This window comes from Manis pentadactyla, chromosome 10 (assembly GCF_030020395.1).
Source record: "Manis pentadactyla isolate mManPen7 chromosome 10, mManPen7.hap1, whole genome shotgun sequence".
NCBI lineage: Eukaryota > Metazoa > Chordata > Mammalia > Pholidota > Manidae > Manis > Manis pentadactyla.
Genome location: NC_080028.1, coordinates 119,798,493 through 119,810,529, shown reverse-complemented (window position 1 = coordinate 119,810,529; position 12,037 = coordinate 119,798,493). Strand labels below are relative to the sequence as shown.

At 35.2% G+C, this 12,037-nt stretch overlaps 1 protein-coding gene across 4 annotated transcripts in view; it reads right to left on the bottom strand.

Moving 5' to 3' along the window:
- The window catches only part of LOC118910342 (eukaryotic peptide chain release factor GTP-binding subunit ERF3A), a 32,501-nt gene that overhangs the window by 8,834 nt on the left and 11,630 nt on the right, over positions 1–12,037 (bottom strand). For 3 of the 4 annotated variants that reach the window (XM_057487551.1, XM_057487553.1, XM_057487549.1), the window contains 10 exons: positions 11,667–11,708; positions 11,506–11,547; positions 10,575–10,802; positions 9,527–9,560; positions 6,365–6,442; positions 4,384–4,564; positions 3,631–3,785; positions 2,753–2,893; positions 1,672–1,765; positions 739–819 (listed from right to left, as the gene is read on the bottom strand). In XM_057487551.1, coding sequence (XP_057343534.1) covers positions 739–819; positions 1,672–1,765; positions 2,753–2,893; positions 3,631–3,785; positions 4,384–4,564; positions 6,365–6,442; positions 9,527–9,560; positions 10,575–10,802; positions 11,506–11,527 — 1,014 coding nt within the window. In that variant the 5' untranslated portion in view covers positions 11,528–11,547; positions 11,667–11,708. The remainder of the gene's footprint in view (positions 1–738; positions 820–1,671; positions 1,766–2,752; positions 2,894–3,630; positions 3,786–4,383; positions 4,565–6,364; positions 6,443–9,526; positions 9,561–10,574; positions 10,803–11,505; positions 11,548–11,666; positions 11,709–12,037) is intronic. The other variant, XM_057487550.1, reaches the window with a different exon arrangement.

Genomic DNA, 12,037 nt, shown 5'->3' with positions numbered 1-12,037 from the left:
AGATTCTCTCAAGTCTAACAAAATCTCTGTTTGCAGACTCTGATGATTCAGGTCTGTCTTCCTACCTAAACATCTTTGACTTGTTAGAGAAGCCCTCTCTGGAAAACAGTAACAGTTTCTTGGTAACATGTCAGCTGCAATTATCACTGATGGAGCAGTTAGAAATAACACAAAGGAAACATTGGTGGGGATCTGGGTATTTTAATGAAACCCTCTCCAATAATGAAGAAATCACAATAAGACAGAAGGAGTTAAGAAAAGACCCAATCATGATACAGGCAAATCCTCTTCTCAAAACAAATTAGGAGCATTACTTGAACACATTAGTACCCAGCATAGCTACATACTCATAAATAAATAAAATAAAAGCCAATTATATCATGATTAAACCTGAGTTTTCAGCTCTGTCTCACTTAATCCAGTGTGGTAACAGAAGCAAGTCACTTAACCACTCCAGGTCCTACTTACTTCCTGTAAGAGAATGGAGCTAAAAATCTCCTGATGAGGCATCTTAGCTCTAATGTGTTGCTAATGCTGACCCTTCCCCATTTGTCACTGAATAACTATACCATCAGATATATTCTGTATTAAATGCTATACTTAACTGTTAAAATCCAGGATTACATTTTATTAATGTCAAGTTTTTAATGGAAATCCCTAAGCTCTTGAAAAGTTCTGGCTCCTTGCTAATATTTTGAAGAGAAAATCTAAATGAGAAAGAGTATTATTTACTCCTACCTTGTTTGGCATCATCACAAGCTGTTGGCCTTTACAAATAGATCCTGATTCCAGCTTTCCCAGGACCACAGTGCCCATATCCTATTTAATTTAAAATAAAAAATCAAGTTTCAGACTTTTATTATACAAAAACCCAACGTGAAATCTTGTAGAGCTTATTCACAATGAGAATCTTTAGCTCAAGTGGTAGAATGCATAGGATTAATCTTAAACACAGAATAGGTAGCAAATATTCCATAATATTTGTATCATAAGCATATGTAAAATTATAATTCTAATAAGTAGTTATGCCTAAGATTTTAAAAGAAAAGGTGCAAGAGACGGCACAAATTTTTATATCTGATCTGATTTGCTCAAATTCAGATTCTCTCAATCTCTCAGCCTAGTTTTCTCATGTATAAAATTGGAAAAACTATACTTATTCAAGAAATTTTGCATGAGGAGGTAATGAAAGAATGAAGTATTTGAGGAAGGCAAAACATTACATATTGATATTGCAAAACTTAAAAAGTCAGGCTGAAAATCTAGTTAAAAATTATGAGGCTTATTTTTTTTTTACAGAGGCACATGCAGTGTTGGTGCGGCTCTGGAGGAAGCAGCACTCATGCACTGCTGGGAGGAATGCGTGCTGGTGAAGTGTTTTGGAAGGCCATTTGTCAATATCCAGCAACTTCAGTGTGCAAATCCTTTGAGCCCACCAGTTTCACATTTTTGAGTTTCCCTAAAAAAACAATCATTGCCTCAGAGAAACAGTTGAAATAAACTAAGCTGGTTGATTAAATTAGGGTCTACCTATACCACTAAATATATAGTTGATAAAAAAGAGCCATCTGTGTTACATTGTTATTAATGTTGTTTCACAAAGTTTAAAACAAAACATAAAACAATTACTTCACCTTCCATAAAACCCAATTTCTTGAACATTTTGGTTACCTTGTACTTATCCACAATAGGCAGCCTGATTGGTCCATCAACTGATCTATTGAAGTTTGGCAAATTATCCAGATAGGGAATAAATGGTAATCCACTGAGAATGTAATAATATCCGTTACACATAGTCAACATAAATATCAGAAATTAAGAAGTTACACTACTGTAACTTAATTTAAAAAAACATTGTTATAAGAATATTTTCGTTCTACCATGTATTCTTCTCAATTTATCATCCAGTTCATTTCATGTACTGCTCAGAAACTAAAAAAATAAAATAGCTCAATATAATGAAAAGGCTTCCACATAAACTTACTTTAAGATTTAGAAAAATATTTTATAGTAAATAGCCGTGCGTTATAATAAAATGACCGTATTAAATTTCATGGACTTTTCCTGTTCTGAAATTAGGATTCTATAAAATAATTCTCCTTTAAAACTAAAATATTATGAATTGGAAGACAATAGTGGCAAGATAGCAATGCTTCCCAACTGATCCACAGATTCCATGCAATCCCTATTAAAATTCCAGCTGCCTTTTTGCAGAAATTGACAAGCTGATCCTAATGTCCACACAGAAATTCAAGGCACTTAGTTGCCAAAACAATCTTGGGAGGAAAAAAACAACAAAATTCAAAGATTCAAATCTCCCAATTTGAAAACTTACAAACCTAAAGGAATTAAGACTTTGTTTTACCTTACAAAAATGAAACACAAACCTAAATGTAAAAACTAAAACTGTAACAGAAGAAAACAGTAGGCTTAACTCTCCATGACCAGGTTAAGCAATGTTTTCCAAGGTATGGCACCAAATGCACCATCAATGAAAGAAAAATATAAACTGGACTTCATTAAAATTAAAACCTTTTGTGCTTCAAAGGATTCCACCAAGAAAGTGAGAACACATCTTAGAATGGAAGGAAATATTTGCACACGATAAAGGACTTGTATTCCAACTCAGTAACAAATAGATAACCCAATTAAAAATGGGTAAAGGTCATGGTATTTTTAAAGCCAAAGTTACAGTCAATATTTTACTTATTAAGATATAAACATTTTAAAAAATGATGAAAAGGTTACTCACATGTACCAAGGACAGAAATCTGATTGCTCTTTAAGATTTGCTCCAGTCAGTCCTGAGCAGGGCATAAAGTGAATGTCCTTTTTGGGATTGAAGCCAACTTTTTTCAAAAATGGCACTAGTTTCTCTTTACATTCTTCATATCTATGAATATTTATAAAAACTCAATTATATTGTAAAGCAACTGAACTCTAGTTTTGTTAGAGTAGGTACGACAGACATGAGCAGGAGGGGAGAAAGGAGGGCAGCAGACCACCCAGTTTCTGCCCAGAGACCACTGTCTCCCTTAGACCAACCCCTTTTGGGGTTCAACACAAACTGATAAGCAAAAGATATGGGTCACTGGGACCTTCCCGATTTTGGAACATACACACTTTTAAGGAAGACCTTGTTGCTAATGACCTTGAGGCCATCCTATCATTCACATCACAGTTCTGGCCCCACTGTGGGTTTGGCTTAAGACACTCATGGGAAAAATGATGAACACAATTTTGCACAAAGAGGCTCAAGGGGAGGAAGCAAGACAGATCCAAAAGATGGTGTGAGAATGACAAAACGGGAGGGAGGAAACCAAACAAACCCCCATAAATTACACCATGTAAAACCCAGTGGCTACCTACCCTCAGGGTCAGCCTGCTCCTCTCTAGCGCTTACATTCCCTTCCGCTTTGCTAAGTGAAAAAACTGTGTTTAACTCTCCGTCACGTCTTACCTGAACTCTTTCCTTTGGAGGAACGGAGAATTCCATAAACCACCGCCCAGTGACAGTTTCATCATTAGAGTAAGTTTAGAAAATCCCCAGCAGGAAAAAGCATACAATAACAACCATCCTTAATTCCATTTACATGTCTACAAAAAAGCCAGTAAGACATCTAAGCTTACCTCTCATTGCTCCAGTTTACTGTTGGATCATCCATCTTATTAATAAGCACAATTAAATGTTTTACACCTGCTGTTTTTGCCAACATCGCATGTTCTCTTGTCTGTCCTCCTTTTTCAAATCCAGTTTCGAACTCTCCTTTCCTGGCAGAGATCACCTATCCCAGGAAGTCAAATAGTTTATTCTTATATGTTGAGGTGTACCTTCTAGCAGTAAAACATCTTTCCTTTCAGTTTTTCAGAAGCTTTTTGCCAGAAAACAGAAGCAAATGAGTTATACACGCTTTTGAACATTACAATGCCTAATGGTTTAATAATTTTGGTAAACGTTCCCCCGATTTTCCAAAATCGAGGATGCCTTTTTATCTTATAACTCAAACATGTCTGTGACTTAGTGCGAGAGCACCACCACCAATAAAATGGCAGGCCTTAAACAGAGCATTTCTGTTTTTGGTTTTATACCCACAGAACACTAAATGGGTACAAAATGGAGTGAGCTTGGCATTTAGTATACACTCGGTTCTGACAGGAATAGATAATAGCAATGGTAGAGAAAAGACGAAACATTATTTCATAGGTAAATCAAATTATAAAGATTCTTTGAGCACATTAGTGAAACCAAAGTGAAAATTGTGACTATGTATATTATAGTTCATCATAACGTAAATTCTAGTTTTTAGAAGGTGAATTCAAATATTTAAAGTTTAAGTGGGTCTGCTAACAAATACTCAGGTGAATTGGAAAAGTCTTTCTTACCAGTACAGCCAAATCAGCTTGAGAAGCGCCACCAATCATATTTGGGACAAAACTCTTGTGGCCAGGGGCATCTAGAATTGTAAAATGCTTCTTTTCTGTTTCAAAATAGGCACGACCCACTTCTACTGTTTTACCCTTGTCTCTTTCTTCCTGATTTGTGTCTAAGGCCCAAGACAAGTACCTGAAATAATTTTAAAGTAATATTGGTAAGAACACAAGAGGTTTTAAGACATTCTTCTACCACTACAGGTGTAATTGATGATATCCAGCTTTATGTCCAGCTCTAACACGTAACAAGACTGGGTAGAAATGCAAATTAAGGGAATAAAACTTCTATCACTGTGATTCAAACCCTTGGACCTGTTACATGTACCCACAGTCAATCCCCCGCTTGAAGTTCGTGTTATGCCACCTCGCTTTCACAGGAGACCTAGATTAGTACTTTCTCACTAACTAAAAGAAATCTGAAGGGGACTTCTGCTTTTAAGAAAGATGAAAGGAGAAAATAACGCTCGGCATTTGTGTTGCAGCGAGCCGTCACAGAGGCAGCATGCGCCCCGAGCAGCGAGTGGCACGGCCAAGCTCCTGCCCCAGAAACCACCCTCAGCCTCTCCGCATGAAGCCACCACAGCTCTCAACTGTGTCTGTGAGCTTCTGCTTTATGGCAATTTATTTTGTGTATCAGTTAACAAGATGTGTCTTAAGGCATCAGAAAAGCCTAAGACGTTCTTTTTCAGGTCAGGGAACATTCAAAACTTTTTCCATGTAGATTAATGCTAATTGCTTCCTTGCTTTATGCCACTTCATAGGAAGTGTTTCATAGGAACATCAAAGGTTTCATAGGAAAGCTCTACTTTTTAATAAGCAAGCATTACTTATGAAACAAGTTGACAGTAACATATAGGAACAAGCTGACATGAAAACATACACAGAAAGACTACTTGGTACCAGTGCCACTATCACCAAGAGTAAGTAATAAATTCCTACATATTTCATTTTATAATCATCTGGCACAATTATAATACAAATAATGACCAAGGAATATTTTTCAAAAGTTAAGGCCACTGACCTGCCATTTGGAGACTGGTTACTTTCTAAAAACTGTTTCAGGACTTCTTTGCCATGTAAAATTATTATTAAGTTCAAACCATCTATACCAGTGGGTGTTATCTGAGATTATACCGTTATCTGTAGTTCATAGTTTATAATTCATTTTTTAAAGTATAACATTGATTATGATTTTTTCCCTTAATACAGAAGAATATAATTGGGGGGGAAAAAAAAAGACTATCAATGTCCCAAACAGATAGAGCTTATTAACTTTTGAAAACTAAGTAAGGTTAGAAAGAATAAAGCTGACCCTCTCTCTCACCACTCAGAGGCAACCACTGTCAGTAATTCTGTCCATATGCTTTTTCTTCCTCCCAGTATTTACATAGTTAATGATCATATCTGAAGTACTATTATGTCACCTGCTTTTTCCCCGAATTCCACTACAATCTAAGTTCTACTACTGCTTATTATAAATTCTATAAATGCATTCAGTTGTCAGGTAATGACCCAATTAAATGAATGCTTTATAATTTACCAAACAAGTCTATTACTCAACAGGATGTTTGGATGTTTCCAAATTTTCTCTGTGTAAGTTATAAAGTCACGACGAACTGATCTGCTGTGTGCTATGAGGGGAAGGGAAGCTTTTCCTTTGTTACGACACAATTTTAGACTTTATGAACTTACATCTTAGTAGACTGCAAGAGCATTAAGCAGGCAGCATTTCCCTAAAAGTTATTTATCATTAAGGTAACAGCTTGGTAGGGTGATAGCTGGAGCCTCGAATTATGTATATAAATGTTCTACCACTGTGTTGTACACTTGAAACTAATGTAATGTAATACTGTGCGTCAACTACCCTTCAATAAAAAAATAATTATTAAAAAAAAAAAAAGTTATTTATCATTGTCATAAAAGTTTACTATACCAAGTCTCTCTGTTTTTCTCTTTAGCTTCTCTTTCATATTTCTCAAGTGTCCTTTTGTCAACCATTCCAGTCAAATACCTGAAAACATTTAAAGAAAAAAGAAGCAAACACTTAATTACTTACAAATTATTCAGTGAAGTTAAGGAAACTTAAAGCCCTTGCAGGGAATTTCAAATCCAGAAAACAGCTATTTTAAAGTAAAGGTACCACTGGGTAGATGGTGCAATCATAGAAAATTTCTGTGGAAAAGACATTTACATAGTCTCAAATTATCTTCCCCAGGATAACAGGGAAAAAATAACTTTACAATGGGGAATCCTGGCAGACATCACCTTAACCAAGCAATCATGACTAATATAACCAGTAATCAACAAAACATGCCGAATACTGACATTATGTACCCCTGGCCGAATGCTCTGATAAGAGCACAGCGTATCTTTGGTGATATTTTGCCCAAAATCTATAAACTCAATTTATTTGTAAAAAACATCACTCAAACCCAATATAAGAACATATAAAGCCACTGAATAGCACTCTTCAAATGATGATGGTTGTGAAAGACAAGACTGAGGAAATGTCTCAAGTTAGAGGAGGATAAGGAGACTTAACAACTAAATGCAGTGTGCACTTCTAGAACAGAAAAACTACATTAGTGGAGAAACTGGTGAAATTCAAGCCAGATCTACATAGTTTAGTTAATATTGCACCAAAGTTAACTTCCTAGTTTTGATGACTATAGTTACTTAATGTTAACATTAAGGTATGCTGAATGAAAGACAAATAGGAAGCCTATACTGTTTTTGCAACATTTCTCTAAGTCAAATTATTTCAGAATAAAAAATTTTTTTAAAAGTAAATGTAAATACTAAACAAAATTAATTCCAACAGTGTTGTCAAAGAAATTACGTCTAATACATTTCAATATTTAATATTTTATAAATATTTGTCAAAAAGATATTATAATTTTTAAATAATTCCTTAGTAGTAACTAACAATTCCCTTGACACAATCTATCCAAATCAAAGCCTTCCTGTTCTGGCCTTCATCTCTATGTGTGCTCTGTAGTCATCTACAGAGCATGCTTCCAACCAACCACAGAAGCCCAGGAAAATGTCAACCAAAATTACAGCCAATAAGCAAAAAATATATTCTTCTAAAATACATCAAGTGGGCCCAACATGTCCATCCATAGAGCCTTAGTTAAGGATTCCTTTTTAATAGCTTCTTTTAGGGTCTGTTGTGGAGATTTTCACAAGTAACTAGCAAGATTACCAACTAAGATTATTTAAAGCAAAATCATGAACATATGCCCTCTGGATCCTCTGATGATATAGTTTAAAGAAATTGGTCTAATTTAGGAGGGATTAAAAATGAAAGGCCTTATCCTACAGTAGGGGAGAATATATTTGTAAATGACCCATATGACAAAGTGTTAACATCCAAAATATATGAAGAACTCATATGCCTCAACACCCAAAAAACAATAACCCAATTAAAAACTGGGGGAAGGACATGAACAGACACTTCTCCAAAGAAGAAATCCAAAGGACCAACAGGCGCATGCAAAGATCCACATCACTAATCATAAGGGAAATGCAAATTAAAACCACACTGAGTATCACCTCACAGCAGCCAGGATGGCCACTATCTGAAGACAAGAAATAACAAATGCTGGTGAGGATGTGGAGAAAGGAGAACCCTCCTACACTTTGGTAGGAATATAATTGGTGCAATTACTGTGGAAAACAGTATGGAGGTTCCTCAAAAAACTAAAAATAGAAATACCATTTGATCCAGTAATTTACCCCCCCCAAAAAAACACAAAACCCCTGATTTGGAAAGACATATGCACCCCTATGTTTATTGCTGCACTATTTGCAATAACCAAGGTACGGAAGCAACCTAAGTGTCCATCAATAGAATAAAAGATAGAAAAATTTAAATAGAATAAAGGATAAATAAATTTATCTATAGGATAAAGAAGATGTGGTACATATACATAATGGAATATTATTCAGCCATAGAAAGAAAAGAAATACTGCCATTTCCAACAACATGGATGGATCTAGAAGGTATTATGCTCAGTGAAACAAGCCACACAAAGCAAATACCGTATGATTTCAATTATTTGTGGAGTATAAAAACAAAGCAAAACAGAAGGAACAAAACAGCAGTAGACTCAGACACTGAGAAGTCACTAGCGATTACCAAGCTGGTGGGGAATGAGGCTGAGGGGGATAAAAGGACACAATAATTCACAATCACAACATAATTTGGTCAGAATAGTACAGCATGGAGAACATAATCAATGATTATGTAACATTTTTCTACATTGATCGACAGTAATCACACTAGAGGGGTGAGGATTTAATAATATGTGTAACTGTTGAACCACTGTGTTGTATATTTGAAACTAAAAGACTGTTATCAATGATACTTCAATTAAAAAAAAGAAAAGCCTTTTAATTAAAAAGATTTTCAATATTAGAATACATTACTAAAGGTCAACCACGGTGTTTTCATATCTTCTAATCTCAGCATGTTAGCCAACCACCTAGCTCTGATTATAAATTTAAGGAGTTGATGGATTAGAAAAATCCACCATGCACCTAATTCAAGAACTGCTTTTCATTACTCCCAATAGAATTATATTCAAAGCAGACTGACATTTCCTATAATCTAGGATTCTGCATTACTTTTTATAGAAAAATCTAAAAGACAGCTTTCATAAATACATTTATGCTCCTGGTGATTTAGTTCTAGTACAGCATGGAGAACATAATCAATGATTATGTAACATTTTTCTACATTGATCGACAGTAATCACACTAGAGGGGTGAGGATTTAATAATATGTGTAACTGTTGAACCACTGTGTTGTATATTTGAAACTAAAAGACTGTATATCAATGATACTTCAATTTTAAAAAAAAAGCCTATTTTGTGACAGAAGATTTTAGAGAAGACCTAAATTCCATCAGAAAATACTAACAACGATCATACTGCAAAAATTACTTAACATCAGCTTTCCCTACAAGTAATGTCATTTTATTATTAATTTTTCTTAAGTTGGGGTAACCTGTTTTATCTCCTTTGTGTGAATGTTTGCAATGCCCAAAACATTCCATTAAATTCACTCTATTATTTAACAGAAAACACTTACATTATTTGTCCTCCAATGGTTGACTTGCCAGCATCTAAAAGTAATCATCAACAATGTGTAAACCAGGTGTAAAAGACAAAAACCCCAAATATCAACAATTAAATACACCAACAACTGAAGGCATCATTTAGCTGATATAATTACATCTTGCAACAGCAACTGAAATGATAGGAATTTGGGGCACACGCTCTGGCTAGTTACCTTCTTCTTTGTAAAATGAAGCTGCTAAGATCCCTTGCAGCTCAACAATGACTGAGAACTGCTTTACTGATAAACAAATGAATTTTTGGACAGATTCCTCCCTGACCGTTAGCTTAGAGCACAGCAACAACAGAATATAAATTACCCCAGCGGAGCCTCAGTGGACAGCAAGAGCAGGCCAGGACTGAGAGCTCCATTTAGGTGGTCAGCCTGCCTTTCACTCTTAGCAGATACAGTTGTGCCTTTACAAATTTCAAAAGGGTTCTCACTACTGAAAAAGGAGGGGAAGCCAGAGATAAAGAGAAGAAAAAAGGACACATAATCCTGTATTTTCCTTTCACAATTTTGGGAGTAAGTCAGAGAACACCTGAATAAATAAAATAGGGTTTTGTGTTGTGCTAAACCAGCAACCTGACTAGCATCCACAACTCAGTCCAATTAATTTCTTACATTACGCAAAATCAAACTATGTAGTAAAGTGAATCCTAAAAAGTTAACAGAATAACTGAAGTTCACACAAAAAAATAGGCACATTTTCTAGACTGTTAATTAATAAATGTCATAATATGCTGAGCCATCATCAGTGGTCTAGAGACCAATTATGCATCATACAAATATACTGTAGCTTATTTTCTTCCAGCTTCTATTCCATTATACAACTGTTAATCGGCCCAACCTTCAAGAACAAAGTGCTGCCACTTTTTTGCCAGCTAAAAAATCAAGTTAAAAGTCAAGACATTTAGTTCAATTCCAGTTTCACTAAACATCTCCAAGTAGCCAAGTAAGATGTTCTGTTTGTTGTACACAGTAATTCTGGTCATTTCTTATTGCTGTGAACACAACTTACCTACATGCCCAATGAATACTACATTTACATGTTCCTTCTTAGGAGCACCTGGTGGTGCAACCACAGATTTGGGTTTTGGTATCTCCTCTTCCTCCTCCATCATCTCCTGGGCACCTTCCTCTGGGGGCCTTCCACCTCCCAAGGAGCCACCCACTGGCTCTGCTTCACTGATTTCTTCTTTGTGCTCCCATGATTCTTCTGGGGACATTTCTGTCTCCCCATTTTCTACTGAAATAAGGTATTTTAACTCAGTATTCTGGTAAAAAATTTAGAGTCTATACTTTAAAACACAGATGCTTTCAAACAACAAATAGAACTTTGCATATTTAGTTCCAGTTTCCAATGTCTAGTGACACATAGGAAAGTATCTTTCACAACAGAAATGGATAATAGCTTTCAAGCTGGCCTCACTGCTGACATCAGGGCTCTGACTCAGACACTACAAGAGATTGCTATTTTTATAAAGCTCCATTTCATAAGGACAAACAAAATGTGAACAGGAGATGTATCATTCGTAACAGCCCAGTAACTCCAGCGTCAAAATGCCCTGACAGTGGAAAAAAGGGAAAGTTTAAAACCAGAACACAGGATTTAGGGGCTCCTTTCTTTTCCCTCTACAAGTAATATCTTTGGTATCAACTTTTTGGAAATATAAAACCCTTCAAATTAACAAAGTTACATAAAGGAAGGAATTTCTCACAAAGTAAATGGAACAAGTATAACTATTTAAACTGACTAGCATTCTTCCACCCAATTCCTCTATATTGACAACTACTAAATTTATCACGGCATGGTTAATCCAAACACAAAGATTCAATGCCAGTGTTAACTGTAGGGATTACAATAATCATAACACTTACATTTGCACCTTAAATCTTGAGAGTGAAAGAGTTTCATAATACTGTATTAATATGGTCAGAAATTTTCTTACCAACAGTTTCTGCAAGTTCCATGCTAACAGCTGAATTTGAACCTAGACAAGAAATTGAGATATAATATATATTTACAAAACAATATCTAGCTCTATATACTACAGACAACTTAAATGTTTTCTCAGTCAGATATTCAAAGAGTCATATTATAGATGCTTACCTTCACACAACGATTGTTCCTCTTCAGAAGGTTCCACAGGTGCTATTTAATAGAAATAAGTTATATTAAAAATTGGAACTATACATCTATTTTATTTATGTTCTAAAATACAGTAAAAATGTAAGTTCAATAACCCAACAAAAATCTCAATAACCCAGACCTAACTAATGGCAACTAACTCAGGTTTCGAACTACAAATCTGTTTAACCTACTTCTAAAAACCTGCCAATCACAGCCAATTTTCAAACCTTTTAGTAACTGAAATGTACTCATAAAAGTATGCTTATTCTCATATTTTGCTTCAAAAACTTTTCTATCACAGATATTTAAAGAGTAATCGGCAGCATACACAGATCAGATTAGGAAGATTT